This window comes from Symphalangus syndactylus, chromosome 13 (genome assembly GCF_028878055.3).
Source record: "Symphalangus syndactylus isolate Jambi chromosome 13, NHGRI_mSymSyn1-v2.1_pri, whole genome shotgun sequence".
NCBI classification, from domain to species: domain Eukaryota; kingdom Metazoa; phylum Chordata; class Mammalia; order Primates; family Hylobatidae; genus Symphalangus; species Symphalangus syndactylus.
Window position 1 is genome coordinate 107,873,384 of NC_072435.2, and position 19,035 is coordinate 107,892,418.

The 19,035-nt window shown below is 39.8% G+C and overlaps 1 protein-coding gene across 12 annotated transcripts in view; it reads right to left on the bottom strand.

Moving 5' to 3' along the window:
- HECTD4 (HECT domain E3 ubiquitin protein ligase 4) overlaps positions 1 to 19,035 on the bottom strand; it is a 234,325-nt gene that overhangs the window by 86,028 nt on the left and 129,262 nt on the right. For 6 of the 12 annotated variants that reach the window (XM_063614387.1, XM_055237549.2, XM_063614386.1 and 3 more), the window contains exons 17-29: positions 18,819 to 18,947; positions 16,052 to 16,176; positions 13,879 to 14,032; positions 13,264 to 13,364; positions 10,742 to 10,940; positions 8,461 to 8,607; positions 6,848 to 6,952; positions 5,395 to 5,558; positions 4,569 to 4,802; positions 2,746 to 2,938; positions 2,493 to 2,597; positions 1,888 to 1,976; positions 1,327 to 1,502 (exon numbers count right to left, since the gene is read on the bottom strand). In XM_063614387.1, the coding sequence (XP_063470457.1) occupies positions 1,327 to 1,502; positions 1,888 to 1,976; positions 2,493 to 2,597; positions 2,746 to 2,938; positions 4,569 to 4,802; positions 5,395 to 5,558; positions 6,848 to 6,952; positions 8,461 to 8,607; positions 10,742 to 10,940; positions 13,264 to 13,364; positions 13,879 to 14,032; positions 16,052 to 16,176; positions 18,819 to 18,947 (1,921 nt within the window). Of the gene's footprint in view, positions 1 to 1,326; positions 1,503 to 1,887; positions 1,977 to 2,492; positions 2,598 to 2,745; positions 2,939 to 4,568; positions 4,803 to 5,394; positions 5,559 to 6,847; positions 6,983 to 8,460; positions 8,608 to 10,741; positions 10,941 to 13,263; positions 13,365 to 13,878; positions 14,033 to 16,051; positions 16,177 to 18,818; positions 18,948 to 19,035 lie in introns of all 12 variants that reach the window. The other 6 variants (XM_055237553.2, XM_063614390.1, XM_055237552.2 and 3 more) reach the window with 4 other exon arrangements.

A 19,035-nucleotide genomic window follows, 5' to 3' on the forward strand; every position in this document is an offset into this window, starting at 1 on the left:
TTCTCAGGGAGAACCTGTATTAGAGAGTGAGACCCTGGGAGTCCTCCTAGACTTCGAATCCCAAGTAAGAGCCTTAGATGACCAGTTGGGATGAAAACAAGTTTGCCTGCTCTCTACTGCCCACTGGGCAACGGGGCTATGTAACATGGATTCTTTCATTTAAGAACGTGTTTATTTAACTTTATCTCTCAGGTTAATAATGAATGCTTGTGGGCTGTGCCATGTTACAGATCCTGTCTTAAGTAAGAAGACTCAGTGATTTTCCTGAGAGATGCATTTTTAGGCTAACAATTAAAATGTGACCTAGGCCGGGCGTGGTGGCTCACCCCTGTAATCCCAGCACTTTGGGAGGCTGAGGTGGTCAGATCACCTGAGGTCAGGAGTTCAAGACCAGCCTGGCCAACATAGCAAAATCCTGTCTCTACTAAAAATACAAAAATTAGCTGGGCATGGTGGTGAGCGCCTGTAATCCCACCTACCTGGGAAGCTGAGGCAGAAGAATCGCTTGAACCTGGGAGACAGAGACTGCAGTGAGCAGAGATTGTGCCACCGCACTCCAGCCTGGGCAACAGAGCGACACTCCATCTCAAAAAAGTAAAAAAATAAAAATAAAAAATAAATGTGACCTAGAAAAAGTTAATTCCCAGGAAGTCATACCACAAGGTTCCACATAATTACTAAAGATGAAATGCAAACTCAGCTTCAAGTAAAGAGGAAAAAATGATGTTACAAGATTCATGATGTTGACTAATTGTATATGTTACTATGAAATATAATTACATATGTATGAAAACAAAAACGGTCACAGTGGCTCACACCTGTAATCCTAGCATGTTGGGAGGCCAAGGCGGGCGGATCACCTGAGGTCAGGAGTTTGAGACCAACCTAGCCAACATAGTGAAACCCCGTCTCTACTAAAAATACAAAAATTAGCCAGACATGGTGGCATGCGCCTGTAATCCCAGCTACTAGGGAGACTGAAGCAGAAGAATTGCTTGAACCCGAGAGGTGGAGGTTCCAGTGAGCCAAGATTGCACCACTGCACTCCAGCCTGGGCAACAGAGCAAGACTCAGTCTCAAAAAATAAAATAAAGAAAACAAGAAGTTGACCACAGGAATTTAATGACATACAAGTATTTCTTTGTTTTTCTTTTGTCACTCAGGTGCTTTGTAGACAAAGTATAAGGCAAAATTAAATATGTTAAAATTTCCTTTTGTTTTCCTTTCTCAGAGTACCCAAGAGTGAATTTTTCAAAATATAGCTGATGTGTCTTATATGAACAGAGTAGGATCAGAAGCCGATTAGGGGCTATCTTTGAGCAGTACCTGGTGTTTCAGCAGGGGTCCCAGAGATGCTTCTCGTGAGGCCCGACTGGGCCGCGATGGTGACATGCAGCAACAGCTCGGCTCGGTTCATTAAACTCTTCACTAACGTCTTTGTTTTAGCCAGTGGGTGTGAGGGTTTCTGAATAAGAGAATTCACTTCTTGTAGGAACTTCTCCCTATAAAGAAAGACTGATGTGCATTGAGTTGTTCTCTAGCTTACCAAAAACAACTATTAAAAAAAAATGTTTACAAAGAGTAAGCGAAGACACAGGGGAAACTAAGCAAAAGTAACCTAATCAATACTGCTTACTTCCCTGTTTCCTCATCCAAGGAACAGTGTTAGAAACTCTGGCCACTTCTGGTTCCTTTTTCTGTTTCAAATGCCTATGCTAACTTTTGAAGGCTAAAACCAAAATTTCCAATTTACCAAATGAGTTCCAACTCTAAAATATTTAGTAAATTCACAACATTAAAAAATATATTTATTAAGAGACTAGACCTTTACAATGTGTTTTGAGCATCAAGGTGATAATAGCCTTAATAGTTATTAATACGACTAACCTCAGTGATAGGACCATGTTTTCAAGATCATTCCCATCAAAGGAGACTTCCTTCATTGAACATAAAAGTTCTAGTTCTTTCATTTTGTTCTAAAGAAAAAAAAGATGGTATGCAGGATCTGCAAGAACCAAGTTTTACTATACATATATTAAAATGAACAGAAAATTTCAGAGAAAAACCACCACCTTTGGTCCACATTTCTATGCTTGAAACTCATTTGTAAGTTATTATTTGATATTTTAATGATTAAAAATGGCATTGACTACTTTCTGGGAATTCTTTCAGGGCTTATAATTTTGCCTATTTTTTGTTTTTTAAGGCTTGAAAGCAAAATTTGACCATGATGACAACTTCTTTATATATCTTTATAAAACTATTAATCAGTTAAAAAAACAACCTAATGAGTAATTATTTGTATACTGCATGCTGATCTAATCAATTTTCATTTAACCTCTTTTAAAGAATGGGTATGTTTTTGGAGCGTGCAACATTTTAGGAAATGACATTATTTTACCTCTACACACACCCCCCCCCACACACACACAGTATATACCTTTGCTCTCTAAATGGCAATGCCCCAGTGACAAATCATACACTTTGCTCACCTCATTAAAATGGTAATCATAAAAGAAAGGCATGTTGTTCTCCAGTTTCCCCTGCATGGCATCATCAACTTCACTTTGCCATTTTTGTTCCAGTTCTGCAACACTCTAATAAATACATTAAAATGGATGCAAAATAAAAACAAGTACAATTCAAAATTTTAGTCATAATAGTAATTTTAAAAATTAGATCACATTCTAAATTTCTTTAAATTTTCATAAAAGAAATTATTTCCAACAGTTATCAGACATTTACCTGCAGCTGTCTCTCCATGGCATTGAGCTTCTTAAAGGTCTCTCCCATAATTTTACATAATAAATCATATTCTTCAGCATGTTCCTCTTGATATTGGAAATTTATTAGAGACTGCAGTGCATCAACCAAGTTCAAGTGCTTAATAACACAAGATACCACCATTTCCTCCATCACGTCTGGCTGAATCACTTCTCTGTGATCACAATGGAAATCAGTCAGATATATGCCATGCTCTCAGCTTCTCAATACCGTATTTTATTTTTATTTTTTATTTTTTTAGAAACAGGGTCTCCCTCTGTCACCTAGGCTGCAGTTCAGTGGAGCAATCATGGCTCACTGCAGCCTCAAACTCCTGGGCTCAAGGGATCCTCCTGCCTCAGCCTCCTGGGTAGCTGAGACTACAGGTGCATGCTGCCATGCTCAGCTAATTTAAGAAAAAAAAATTTAGGGTGGCGGTTTCTCACTATGTTGCTCAGGCTGGTCTTGAACTCCTGGGCTCAAGCGATCCTCCTGACTTGGCCTCCCAAAGTATTGGGACTACAGGCATCAGCCACCATGCCCCAGGCCCAAGATAGTATTTTATAGGTTGAAGAACTTAGGCTTTGATCTAAAGATATTAAATATTCATCACACTTCCTTTATTACAATAGAGTAAGAGGTATGAATAGTATAATGGCATTGTCGGAGTCTTATGTTGGCAAATAATTTAGTATATTAACTGATAAAACTGACATTGGCTGATAAAGCTGAAAATCAAGAGTAGAGACTTCAGCCTGTAATCCTAGCACTTTGGGAGGCTGAGGCGGGCGAATCACTTGAGGTCAGGAGTTTGAGACCAGCCTGGTCAACATGGAGAAACCCCATCTCTACTAAAAATACAAAAATTAGCTGGGTGTAGTGGCGTGTGCCTTTAGTCCCAGTTACTCGGGAGGCTGAGGCAGGAGAATCTCTTGAATCTAGGAGACAGAGGTTGTAGTGAGCCGAGATCACGTCACTGCACTCCAGCCTGTGTGACAGAGCGAGACTCCCTCTCAAAAAAAAAAAAAAAGACTTCATTTTCTAGGATTGCTACATTTTGAGTTAGAGACATATTACAGCTGGAAGAGGGCTAAGGCTAAGAAAAGATCTTCAGCAGCATCTATCCACTAATTAATTTTATGCAGTATTATGGCCTGCAGTGTTCAGTACATATAGATGTTGGGCTGAAAACAATAGTGTTTTCTGTATTTTTTTCATTTTAAATTTCATATATTTTCTAAAGTTTTCTCTCTGAAATCCTGCCTCAGGAGGCAGAGCAGAGGCCTGCAAAACAGACTTGACTTTAAGCAAGAATACCACAGACATTTGTAACTGTAAGTCTGTACATTCTACATTAAAGAACTCCTCACCATTTCTCTAGGCATCAAAAATAAATACAGGTCTCTAGACTCTGGAAAGTAAAGTAGAGGCTGACTGCTGGTAGAAGGTGAAAATACTAGAGATAAACCTAGCACTTGTCACACTTTAGCATGCATCAGTCAAATGGGAAACTTGTTAAGCTGCGCCCCATCCTCAGACCTTCTGATTCAATAGGTGTAAAATGGGGTCCAAGAACCAACAAGTTCCCAAGTGATGCCAGTGCTGCTGACTGGAGGGCCAAATTTTGAGAGCCCCTAATCTGGAATACCGCCTGGTGGGCCCTCCAGACTTGGTTAATTTTAACATTCATGGAGTAAACATAAAATTAAAGTTTCATTTACTAGACCACAGAAGAAATACACCCATTTCAATTGTTTAAACTTTTTTTCCCATTGGGAAAAGTAAAACACTACGCAGCAACATACTTTATACTTGGTCTAAATTGAGGTCTAGCACGCCCAGAAATTTCCCTGAGCTTTATCATGATTCCTGGAGGCAGTCTGATCCGAGGCAGATCAAAGTAGTTTCCAACAGGAGGCACGAGGACATCAGAGGGGTAGGTGAATTCTCTGTCTTCCTCTATGGTCAGAGGCAGTGGAGAGGGGCTCGGAGTAAGGGCAGGGGAGATCACACCATTGGCCTCCACCTGCCACTGGCACCTGAGCAGACAGAAAAGAGGCTCTTCACTTCCTCTCTCAACAAGATTATTGGAAAGCTATTGGACGTTTGCGGATACATCAAACATATGAAGGATCACATTCTGTGTTAAGTAATTACTCATCAAACCTTCTCCAGAAGCTAAAGAAAAGTGAGCATTGTATGAAAGCCCATCTTTGGGGATCTAGCTCCCCCCCAATATTTAATCATTAAAACTTTTAAATGTACAGAAAAGCTGAAAGAATGACATGGTTAATGTCCACAGACACATTTGTCTAGATTGTACAATAAACATTTGCTGTGTTTGCTTTATCACACATCCACCCATCCTCTTGGGGATCATTCAATTTAATTAGACAATAATTGTGTTGGAGAAAAGCTTATGCAGTTCAAAGACGTAATTTTAAATTTAGTAAAGTAAGGGCCAGAAAGCACTATGGTGTAATTTTCATCTTATTTCTTAGACACAATGACACCCATGAAATTGCCAGGCAGTAGGCACAATCACCTGGGAAATGTACCAGAAGGATTTTTCCACATAAAGTCCTTTTTCCTTTGCAGGCAACACTAGCTCAATTTCAACCTTTTTGTTACCTTTGTAAAAGTTTGGACCGCAATAGCTCCTGACAGGCTTCTTCTTCTTTGGTAATTTCTGGTCCATTGTACAGGATTCTTAACATGGAACAAGCTAACACAGACAGACCTAAAGCCAGGTCTACCAGAAAGGGCAAGCCTCCTGAGACATCCTCCGAAGACTCCTACAATGCAGACAGGGGTAAACCACGCTGGTCAGTGCACACTGGCAGAGGCTACTACCTGTGCTGCCCCACACTATGCTGTCCCCAACCACAGGGTTCTACAGAGCAGCATCGAGTATCACTGCTAGGGGACACAGGTACAGCACCCAAATCATGACTAGATGGTGGCACTGGAATGACCAGAGTGAAGTCTCAACACATTTTTGGAGAGAAAATAGTTGATCAGACCCCATATACAATAGTACAAATCAAATAAATAGTACAAATGAAATAAAGAAGCCTGATTCTTTGATAGCTTCCTCTCTGTTGTGCCCACCTAAGTATAAATCACTATTTCGTTTTTTCACTTCCACCCTGTGCTCAAACTGTGATGTTGTCAATGACTGCAGTGAATTCATTCAAGAAATAATTTACTGGGTGTCCTATGTCTGCCAGCCATTGTTCTAGGTGCCTGAGATACATCGCAGAATGAAATGAAGATCCCTGCTCTCAGGGAGCTTACATTCTAGCAGTTAATGCCACTCTGGAGAGTCTTAGCTTGGTTAAGCTTAAGAAACCTCAAAGTCTAAAATACGTTTTTGGAATCAGGCAACTGGAATCAGCAACTTAAGTAGGATGCTTAAGTACTCTGGTTTTTTTTGTTTGTTTCAATTTTTGAGACAGTCTCACTCTATCACCCAGGCTGGAGTACAGTGGCATGATCTCAGCTCACTGCAATCTCTGCCTCCCAGTTCAAGTGATTCTCCTCCCTCAGCCTCTCGAATAGCTAGGACTACAGGTGCCCGCCACACCACACCTGGCTAATTTTTGCATTTTTAGTAGAGACGGGGTTTCACCAAGTTGGCCAGGCTGATCTCGAACTCCTGACTTCAGTTGATCCGCCCACCTCAGCCTCCCAAAGTGCTGGGATTACAGGTGTGAGCCACCATGCCCTGCAGGATGCTTAACTACTCTTAAAACCCAGGATCCAAGTGCTTATTTCTATTAAGTTCTATTGAGTCCTCTTTGCCCTGTGGAAAGATGCTGGGGTCAGGTCACCTCCCCAAGCTTTGAAGAGGGAGCTCCAATCAATAGATTTATTTCTGTGCTGCTGAGTTGATTTTAGATCATGGCTAGTTTTATTCTGTAAAAGTACTACTAACTGCAAGGAGTTGACTCGTGCCAACTAGAAGAGAAAGATGAAAGAGTGACTCATATTCTGCCCTGTTTCCAAGGCAAATATGATGTATGTAATCAAGGCACATAGCAGATAGTACATTTTGTCCACGGCAGTGGTTAGATTCAAGTACCTGAGCGCGAACTGTGCAAGCAAAGCCCCACATGGCTTTATCAGGAGTGTTGTGTTCACGGCCACTTCTCATTTCAAAGGAGAAGGTGACTGTATCTCCTTCCACCTTAAAATTTAAGGAAGGGAGGGAAATGCACTTTAAAAACAAGATACACAATTTTCAAAAGAGCAATGAATTTCAGAGGTTTACTTTCAAAAAGGACCACAGCAATATTTCACTCCTTTTCTCATTTGCTTTTTGATTCAAATTCTATTCCCTCTCATTTAGACAACCAATCCTTTAAGTGTCTCTCCTGATGAGGTAGCCTTTGGGATGAGGCATCTGTGAAATGGGCCACAGTTACCCATTAGCAAGATCAAGGTAAAGGTTAATCAAATCTTGAGAATAATTTTTTTTTTTTTTTTTTAGACAAGGTCTTACTCTGTCACCCAGGCTGGAGTGCAGTGGCACAATCATGGCTCACTGCAGTCTCAATCTCCCGGGCTCAAGCAATCCTCCCACTTCAGCCTCCTGAGTAGCTGGAACTACAAGTGTGCGGAACCATGCCCAGCTAATTTTTTTATTTTTTTTTTGTAGAGATGAGGTCTCACTATGTTGCCCAGGCTGGTCTTAAATTCTTGGGCTCAAGCAGTCTGTCCACCTCAGCCTCCCAAAGTGCTGGGATTACAGGCGTGAGCCACCTTGCTCGGATTTGGGCATAATTTCTCTCTTTTTGAGATGGAGTTTCGTTCTGTCGCCCAGACTGCAGTGCAATGGTGCAATCTTGACTCACTGCAACCTCTGCCTCCTGGGTTTAAGCAATTCTCCTGTCTCAGCCTCCTGAATAACTGGCATGACAGATACACACCACCACGCCTGGCTAATTTTTGTATTTTTAGTAGAGACGGGGTTTCACCATGTTGGCCAGGCTGGTCTCAAACTCCCGACCTCAGGTGATCCGCCCGCTGCAGCCTCCCAAAGTGATGGGACTATAGGTGTGAGCAGCTGCACCTGGCCATAATTTCTAACAAATGGCTTGCCATCTATGGCTGAATTAAAGAGGGTCCATAACATATATGAAATAAAGGCCCTGGGAACAGACTTTGGAGACATTTTTGGGTTTTAACAGACATTTCAGTTTTATATTCATATTCCAGGCAGATACACAGTAAGTAGTTTGAGGGCCAAATTACAAAGCGTGGCAGTAATTTTATCAGTTTGAGAATGGATAATTGTTTTTGCTCCAAAGGCCCAAATTCATCTGAACACATTAACTCAATACTTTTACACTGCAATGGCCTTGTGGTTCTAGGGTACTTGTCAACAGGGAGTGTAGAGGAGAACTAAGCTGGAAGATCTAGCAACCCTTTTAATCAACAAGGAAGAAAATGCTGTGACAACTTCTATCCATGGAGTAACTTGTGAAAGGGAGTGAACAGGGGTCTGATGTCCTACAAGTGAAAGGAGGGTCATTCTGAATAGAAGGAGTGAGCTGACAGGCCTGGTAAGGTGGCTCCACCTCAACAAAAGCCCCCAGGGCAAATGTTTTTCTGGGATTACAGTTAGTACTTGGACCTGTGAGGACTGCAAGTTCATTTTCTTTTCTAGGAAGCGATTATGACTGGATACCATACCTTCACCAAGTCTTTCGGCCAACCAGTTCCTAAGACACTACGGCTGCCATATCCCAGTGTGTTGCCTCCATATTCAGCAACCTTCCTACTGTTTGTGTTAGGCCCCGCATATATCACCAACTTCAAAACAGAAAATATACTGTTAGACTGTAAAAGAAAAACAAAAACAACATCTACAAATAAAAAGGCTGCAAAAACATGTGTTTAAAATACAATTATAACCAGGCATTGGTGTCATTATAGTATAACTACTATTTCCTAATTTTTTTAGGTATAACTGATACTAGTTTGGATGCAATCAGTCATTGGTATTTACAGGGAAGCCACAGAGTAATAACAACAATTCTTAATAAAAAGAAGTACACTTTTTATATTACCACACTTTAATTGGCTTGGGGACCTCACATTAAATAGTTATACTCAGCTATTGTACATCAATATTTTTGAAATAGCTATTTTAATGCTAATTAATAACAAATAACTCATTAATAACAGTTAGTTTGGCCCCTTAAGTCCTCCCCAAAATAAATAAAGTGAGCAAATACAGATGGAAATATGGTTATATCTAACACAACAACAAAATAAAAGCACCAAAAAAAAAATCAATGAATAAATAAGAATTTTTAAAAATGCAACAAATTGAAAATAAGCCATATATTCTTAGGATGTTGCTTAATGGTATAAAAAGAAAATGATACAAATTTGGGCCAGAAAGGGGGTTGCTGCTTCTTGGGTCAGTTTTCATGTATCGATATTTCTCTGATTCATTTATAACCAGCTGGCTGACTTTCTAATCGGCAGAAGAAACATTTATAGCTCATTTGGCATTCAAAGACTTCCATAGGAAAAATAAAGCTCTGGCTTCTGTAAATACCAAACCCTGTCTTCTAATGTGCACTCTGACTGCTTCTCACTGCATCTAAGTTCAGATTTAGTAGCTCTATCTTCAGCCCTAAATGCTTATTATTTTGTGATTTCTTACCCTTTGGGGCCTTTTGCTGACACCAGCCAGGGACCACTGGAAAAGTAAATGTACTTTTATCCATGTAGTAAGCCTCTTTGTGCTTCACCATTTAACACTAATGTCTACTGCAGGCATAAGTTAGCGCATATCAGAAATGCAAAATACGGTTTTTAAAGGAGAAACAAAATGACACCAACTAAAATGGCAGCCTCTCCCATTTCTATATTAAAAGTCACTTCACCTGAACCTGGGAAATGGGGATAGCCAATGCCAGGAGCTATGAATTATGGTGGACTGATGCTAGGAGATATGTTTCTGAAAGGCCTACTAAAGATCATCTCATATATTTTCTTGCTTCCAGCTAAGGTGAGTTTTGAAGACAAGGCTTTGGGGACACTTGGGAATCTTCACTATCCTAAAAGATAATGGGGAAGAGGATTCTATAACTTGCCCAGAAATGTGTTTCACCATCTCATAGTATATACAGTTAAGAAGTCCTTTATTTTTAACCTAAAAACCTCCCTGCATAGAATTTTTTAAAAGCCAGCCTCAGAAGTTAGAATCCCCTGCTAGGATTTAAGCCCATTTGCCCTCACACAGTTCACAGGGGAGAGAGACAACAGATCACTAAGAAGCTACATAAAAATAGTATGCACGAAGCTATTAGATAATCCTCCAACTGTTCTTTCATATGTTACATATTTCATTAGCCTTTCCCCCTAAGACCACATGACGGGTTACAATTCAATAATTCTAAGTAGAAGAAAATGCTTCAACCCCTAAGATACTTCCTTTCGTTCATAACTGTTAAGCCACCAGCTTGGAAACTACTCTTCCTCAAAAAAAGAACAAATGTTTAAATAAATATAAACCAGACCCTAGCACCTCCGAAACCCTTCTAAAAAACCACCTTTTCCCGAAAGATACATGAGAAGCCCCAAGAATTGGGCAGTGAGACCTTTCTAGATGAATGGACATCACACATCTGGGGTAACTTCAAGCACAGAGGGAGGGCAGGGGGTAAGCAGAATGAAAAGGAACATTTCCTTCCACTCAGATCTAAGCACCTGAAAGCTTACAAAGTACACTTTCAACATATCATTAAAACATTGTTCTTAGCCTGCAGAGGTGGTGTTTCTTTAACTCCCTCAATCACTACCCTTCAAAGATAACAACTTTATCTTAGGAAAGTTCTCCTTAGAGATATCTGCAGACAGAAATCAGTCAAGAATGGTGACCAGCAGCAAAGAAAAATAAGAAGCATCTAAGAATCAGCTTACTCGAGGTGGAATCAATAATAACCCAGTTCTTACTTACTTTGTCATAGTCATATTGTGAAGAGCATCTGCTATCAAATCTAAGGTACAGGCAGCGAGCTCCTGGGATATGGACCGTTTCTTTAAATTTATAGTTGTCTCTGACAGGGTGGACTGTTTCCACAGTCTTTCCAGCAGCCCATGGGGCAGGAATCTTTAAACCAGTGAGAAATCCTGGCTCTTCCTTCTCTTCTAACATTCTAAACAGAAAAAGAGAAAGTGATTTAGCTTAGCAGCCAACGAAAGGAAAAACAATGTAAACATTAAATTGCTCTTTAATTTTCCACAGCATGCAGTAACACTGAGGCTTTTAAATGCTTGATATCAGTGGCAATCAGAAACATTTAAAAAAATTCCTACATTTAGGGCCGGGCGCGGTGGCTCACACTTGTAATCCCAGCACTTTGGGAGGCCAAGGTGGGCGGATCACGAGGTCAGGAGATCCAGACCACGGTGAAACCCCGTCTCTACTAAAAATACAAAAAATTAGCCCAGCGTGGTGGCGGGCACCTGTAGTCCCAGCTACTTGGAGAGGCTGAGGCAGGAGAATGGCGTGAACCCAGGAGGCAGAGTTTGCAGTGAGCCAAGATTGCGCCACTGCACTCCAGCCTGGGCGACAGAGCGAGACTCTGTCTCAAAAAAAAAAAAAAAAAAAAAAAAAAAAAAAAAAAATTCCTACATTTAAGGGTTTTTTCTTTCTTTGTTGTTAGATATATTTGCTTTTTTCTCTTTTTTGCCTTTTTCCAGGATAATAAGCAGATATATATTTTCATTTTTCCCTCTTTTTTTCAAGGGAGAAGCCCAATTGATATCCAAGAGAAGACCTGATCAACTCTCATTTAAATGTACTCAGAAAAAAAAAAAAAAAAAAACATACTGTAAAGGATCTTTAAGATTGGGTACTTTGCAAATCCCACAGGGTTAGCATCCTGTAAACATTTCCTTTTGTTGATATCTACATGCCAATTGTTGAAAACTCCAGGAGTCTACATAGCTACTTTTCACTGTAATTTTTACTAAAGAAAGGTGCCTTCAAAGGTTCTCTTACCTACTGTAATTGAACTCTCAAGGATGGCATGGAGCCTGAGGTTATGGAATACAAACTCCTAAGACTTAAACTTAGTTACCATGGAATTCTCTTATTCTTTCAACTCTGAAGCTTGAGCTGCAAAGCCTTACTGTCCAATACGGTAGCTACTGGTCACATGTGGCCATTTCAATTAAATTGAATTTAAACGAAATAAAATTTAAAATTCAGCTCCTCAGTCACACTAGCTATATTGCAGATGCTAAATAACTACCTGTGGCTATGGAACTAGACAGCACAGATAGAAGTTTCCATCACTGCGAAAAGCTCAATTCCATAGCCTGCTGCTCTAGAGAAACCCAGGAAATCTTTTTTAAAGACAGCTTTAATGCAACATAATTGACATAATAAATTGCACATATTTAAAACATACAACTTGATAAGTTTGGACATTTGTTATACCATTAAGTTTCCTTCCTCCTCTTTGTAACCACTCCATTTCTCCACCAGGTGATCACTTATTTGCTGTCTGTCACTAGAGATTAGTTTGCATTTTCTAGAGTTTTATATAAACGAAATATAGTATGTGACCTAAGGGGACGTGGCTTCTTTCACTCAGGGTTAAGTATTTTGAGATTATATACACACTGTTGTATATAACAATAGTTCATTCCTTTTTATTGCTGATGAGAGTCCATTGTATGACTATATCACAATTTGCTTATCCATTCACTTACTGATGGACATTTAAGTTATTTCCAGATGGACATTTATGTTGTTTCCAGTTTTGGGCTCTTCTAACCAAAACTGTTATGAACCTTAATGTAAAAGCTTTGTAAGAACCTATGCTTTCTTTTCTTGTGTGAATATCTAAAAGTGAAATAGTTGGGTCATACAATAGCTGTATGTTTAACTTTTTAAGAAACAGCTGGCAGGGTGCGGTGGCTCACGCTTGTAGTCCCAGCACTTTGAGAGGCCAAGGTGGGCGAATCATAAGGTCAGGAGTTCAAAACCAGCCTGGCCAACACGGTGAGACCTCGTCTCTACTAAAAAATACAAAAATTAGCTGGGTGTGGTGGCGTATGCCTGTAATCCTAGCTAGTCATGAGGCTGAGACAGGAGAATTGCTTGAACCCAGGAGGTGGAGGTTGCAGTGAGCTGAGATTGCGCCATTGCACTGCAGCCTGGGTGACAGAGCAAGACTCTGTCTCAGAAAAAAAAAGAAGAAACAGCCAAACTGCCTGCCAAAGTCATAATATTTTACATCCCCACTATTAGCATATGAGAATTTCAGATCAATTTTGAACTAATTTATTCTAACCAGTTGCTATAAATCTACAAAGCAATGCTATAGTTATCTAAAATTTTCATTCTGAAGTCTTTTTCTTTTCACAGATAGATAATCCTTGCTAAAAATCATTTTCATAAAAGGAGTACTAGGCTTTCACCCAAAGAAAACGAGAAAAAGGTTCCTGCAAGGAAGCAGCATTCATTACCTCTCATCAGGGAACAGCCTGCACTTCTGGTCTTGTGCACCACATGGGGAACAGCCCACCTCAGCAAAAACCGGACACTGGGTTTTAAGCAGCAAAGCCGTCTGAAACACAAAACGATCATTATGTCTTCCAGTGCTACTGTCAGTTATCTGAATGGTATGAGAGCCAAATGTAGAGGTCTCTCTTAAATCATCTTTTTACAATCCTAGTCTGCTCTCCTTCACTAAGAAATGCTGTGCTACTTAGACCACTTAACATTATTTTACTTAATGCTGTAATGGAATGCATCATTTATATTAGCTACTATTAGCCGGCAAGGACTCAGGAGACAAACTATAATGGTAGGTTTTTAGTGGCATTGTATATTAGCATTTTTATAGCTGATCAGCCATGAACACTTGCTAAAAGATTGCAGTTAGTAATTTAGTCAAACAAATAAAATGTTTTCCCTTATTATTTATTTTTATGACATGACATTTTTCTTCATTCCATCATTATTTCCCTTGGTTTCTGAAAGGCAGGATTATGTTTATTCTGTCTTCAGTGAAAGCAAACAGCCACCCTGTGAAGCAGGTTGGCCAAAAAGCGTTCACTTTGGCACACCAAGGATCATACCTGGCTGGTATAGAGTACCAGCTGCACTAGCTGAGGCATCAGGGCATCGGCCATGATCAGAGTCTGTAAATTTGGATGCATCAGGGAGGTCAGTAACACTGGAAGAAGGTGACCAAGCATAGTAGCCTTAGTAACTTGTTCCAAGCCTTTTAACCTACAAAAAGTTCAAGAAAAACACACAGCCTAAGCAATGCCCAAACATGTGAAGAAGCACTAATGTCATCTTTATCTGACAACTTCTCCTAAACTGCACCTCCTTAAACTACTTAAGCACTTTCAGTGATAGCGATTCAGTCCACAAATTTTCCACCTTCTGCCACTGAGGGAGAGGGGAAGAACAGAAATAAAGCTATTAATAGATTTCACCTTCAGTCTCTGATTTTTGCCAAGAAATTTATAAGCTGCCTTTTTTTTTTTTTTTTTTTTGACAGGGTCTCAGTCTGTCACCCAGGCTGGAGTGCAGTGGTACGATCACAGCTCACTGCAGCCTTGATCTCCTGGGTACAAGTGATTCTCCCACCGCGGCCTCCCAAATTGTTGGGGTTACAGGTATGAGCTACTTAGGTTCTAGGTTCTAGGTTGCTACATGGTGCATTTCATAGTACCTTTGAAGCACTTTAAAAATGGATTCTAAAATGCCAATGGCTACTACCTGTAAAGTTCCCCTGCCTCTGGGGCTGCTGGTCACTATGCTACACAGTGACTCTAAACAGGAGGAAGTGAATGGCTACAGCATTGATTCACCTGCCCAGAGCTGTGACATCCATTACTGGTCTAGAGAAATTGAGGCTTGTCTGGGGCATGCAGAAGCAGGCAGATTTCTTTCCCCAATTTTTTTTTATTATGGTAAAATAAACATAGCATAAAATTTACCATCTTAACCATCCATCAGTGTTATTAAATAATGTTGTGCAACCATCACCACCAACCATCTCCACAACTCTTTTGTGTTATAAAACCCAAACTCTATGCCCATTAAACAATAACTCCTCATTTTCCCCTTGCCCCCAGCCCCCGGCAACCACCATTCTACTTTCTGTCTCTATGATTTTGACTTATCTAAGTAGGCAAATTTTTAATTTATCTTTAAAATCACATTCTTAATATCCCTGTCCTCCGCTAGAAGAATTAAGGAATGCAGAAAGAAATGGATTATGTAAATTCCTTAAGTCTACTTAGGATATTGGTAGAAACCCAGGCTCTCCCATTAGACAGAACTACGTATTACTAAGCCTCAATGCGATGCCTATCTGGGTTATATTGTTCTCAATCCCAACCTCCTATCTACTCTCTGGGAGTGGGTAAGAACCAAGACCATAGGAACAGACAGGGTTATGGAAGCAAAAATTACACTGTAGGACTCTTTTGGATCTACAGCTCCAACATGCAAATCATCAAAAAACACAGTATGCAATGCATCTCTAAAAGCAAACCAGAGCAGAATTTTTTTTTTTTTTTTTTTTTTTGAGACAGAGTCTCGCTGTTGCCCAGGCTGAAGTGCAGTGGCGCGATCTCGGTTCACTGCAAGCTCCGCCTCCCGGGTTCAGGCCATTCTCCTGCCTTAGCCTCCTGAGTAGCTGGGACTACAGGTGCCTGCCACCATGCCCAGCTAATTTTTTTTTTTTTTTTGTATTTTTAGTAGAGACAAGGTTACAGCAGAAATTTTAATGTGAAGGGCTGAGAAAAGGCTTTATTACTGTGAAAGATAAGTCTGCTCTCTATATAGGTCAGCCATGTATTTGGAGAAGTAAAATTACAGTAAAATCTTGAGGTACCACATCAGTGTCATCCTTTGTGTGGCAGTTGATAAGTCACTTTTTCCTCCCAAAAGTCTTTATCATGAGGAAACTAAGTGTGCATAGTGTTGATCTTGATAATTAAAGGAAAGGCCATTTTGGGAGTGATGGCAGTAGAAGTCTCAGGTGGCAGAGATTAGGCTGTGCCCTCCACAACCTCGCTACCCTTAGATCATGGCTGTTGGCCCAATCTCACCTGAAAGCACATGAAAGAGTGTGACTGCACTTGGCTTTCAAACACTTGCCCTTTTAGCCTATTCTCACAAAAATCTCTCTATATAAAATTGATCCTTCTATATTCTAAAAAGATTTAATTTCAATAAACAAACTTTTCTTCCCACAGGGCAGCTGGTCACAGCCCACAATCCATTCCTCACCTCTGCTCACGGTCTGCTATGTCACTATTTATGAGGGCAGTTGTGACCTGCTGTAGCATTTCCAACACTTCATCACATCCAGTCAGGATTTGGGTGGCAAGAGCCAAAATACTGACTTTTAGCTCCTAGGCAGAAAATATCATCATATTATTTTTAAGCTTTGTGATGAACATACGTTCACAATGACAACATGAAATGATGTATTTAATGATGTATTTCCAAATGAAATAATGAGGTGGCCAGAATAAGCCCAAAGCAGTAAATTCTGCTAGAATGGCAAGTAGCAATTTGGGAGGCCAAGGTCTGGAGAGCTGACAGAAATACGCAGTATTTCAGAGGGATCACACTGAGTCCCTAGGAGAAAAGGCTCCCATCCCAGCCAGCACAAGAAATATCTCCCATCCCATCCAGCACAAGAGAGCTCCTGGTGGCCAGCCCAGAAACTGTCCAGGTGGAAGACTGCCTTGGGTGATATGAGGATAGCTAAAGAGAAAAACAGAACAGTAAAAGGCGCATGTAGAGGCGGTGAATAAAATGAGACAAAAACACAACATTCTAAAACAGTACAAGTGACCTTTTACTCAATGTCCTAAACCCATCACAGTTAAGAACAGGCAGTTAAAAAAATTCAATTAAAGTAGCAAGCAGTTACAGGCTATTAAACATTAAAATAACTATTAGAGAGTTCGTGGGAGTACAAATACTAAATAATGTGTTAAGAAAGACTAGCTAACATCATAGAAGTGTTTAGTTTACAATTATTTTCAGTTAAAAAAATACAAACTCTTTAGGGGACATGTTTCCCTACAAACCTAGACAACTGAGCCTATTCAGCCTTTCCTAAGAGTCTTTACATTTCTCTCTATGTTTAATTAAGAATTTACTAAGGCTAGGCCGGGTACGGTGGCTCGTGCCTATAGTCCCAGCACTTTGGGAAGCCAAGGCAGGTGGATCGCTTGAGGTCAGGAGTTCAAGACCAGTCTGGACAACACAGTGAAACCCTGTCTCTACTAAAAATTCAAAAATTAGCTGGGCATGGTGGCGCACATCTGTAATCCCAGCTACTCGGGAGGCTGAGGCAGGAGAATCGCTTGAACCCAGGAGATGGAGGTTGCAGTGAGCTGAGATTGCACCATGGCTCTCCAGCCTGGGCGACAAAGAGAGACTCCATCTCAAAAAAAAAAAAAAAAAAAAAAAAAAAAATATATATATATATATATACACACTAAGGCTAAAATTTAGCCTTCAAATAGAAAAAACTTTCTCATTGTTGGAATTTTCTGGGGTCTTTATTATTATTATTATTCTTTTATTTTTTGAGACACAGTCTCACTCTGTCACCCAGGCTGGAGTGCAGTGGCGCGATCAGGGCTCCCTGCAACCTCCACCTCCTGGGTTCAAGCAATTTTCATGCCTCAGCCTTCTCAGTAGCTGGAATTACAGAGGAGTGCCATCATGCCCGGCTAATTTTTGTATTTTTCAGTAGAGACGGGGTTTCGCCACGTTGGCCAGACTGGTCTCGAACTCTCGGCGTCAAGTGATCCACCTGCCTCAGCCTCCCAAAGTGCTGGGATTACAGGTGTCAGCCACCACATCCAGCTGTTTTTAGTATTATTGAGATTTTTTTAATCATTAAAAGAGAAGGAACTCTGAACTAATGATGAGCCAAATCATGTTTTAAATCACACTAATGACATGCATGATCATCTACTGACTCCATACCACATGGCAGCAAAGTGCCAGGTATTTACAGGGCTTGTTAATACAGCAACTTTACAAAGAAGATGTTATTGTCCCTTTTTACTGTTGAGAAAACTAAGGCAAGAGAAGTTAAATAAATATTATCAACAACTTAAATTAAAAGTGCATGTATGTCTGCCTATTTAAAAATGGATTATACAATGAGATAAACTCATAAGTACAACCTATCAGATGTATGATTTAAATAGTATATATGCATAAAGGAGTAAGAAAAGGGCAAACTGCATTGGCTTTTATCTTTAACTATGGCTTTCTTGGTTGATTTTTCAGTGTGTTTAACATTTTAAGAAAGAATAAAGTTCTTGTTGATTTCTCTGATTCTCCCACAAAGATGAAATTCTGAAGAACAATGCAAACAACAGCCTTGAGCATCTGTCAAAATTATAACAACCATGGCTATAAAAAAATCTTTGGACTGCTATAAATTGTCATGTGGGAACAAGTTAGTGAGTTTACACAGAAGCTAATTTAAAAATAAGTACAGAAAATGAAATTGACTACAGGTTTAGAAATTAGATTATTCCATACAAAGATTGAAAAAATTATCACCTTTTAAAAGTTATTTTAATCAAGAGAATATAATAAACCATCTAAAATTTTGAAATTATTTAATGCTCCCAAGATTGATTTTTATATATATATATATATATATGTGTGTGTGTGTGTGTGTGTGTGTGTGTGTGTGTGTGTGTCTATGTAGCTATAACTTTCAGGTACACATGAGATCACTTGTAAGTGCCATATTTTACCAGTTCTTAAAAGAAGATGGAAGTAAAGGCACAAAAAGATTGACAGGAGCACACGGATGACACATTATGAGTGTCACAAGTAGGTGACTACTGTGCAATGACATAAAAAATCTATGGGATGAGTGGCCTAATGTTACCTCTCACAAGAATATAAGCCACAAGGTGAATTCTGACATCATAAAACACAGAAATTTAGCCAATTAAGCTGCTTTTCACACTGGGTAGAACGCATCGTTAAAATAAAGCTTGGTGTTTACCTGTACCTTCAATGTCTCTCCCTGCAAGGAGCTGTCACTGTCATCATTCTCATCAGGTTTAATCAAAATAGTGTTACTGAGAAGGTGATTCTGAACTGCCATCAGATAGCGCAGGCAGGAGGATGCAGCCTTTAATACAAATAAGGGCATTTAAATGATCTAAATCCTACTGAAAGAGCGATCATGTAATCCTCATGTTTTTAAAAGATTTTGACAA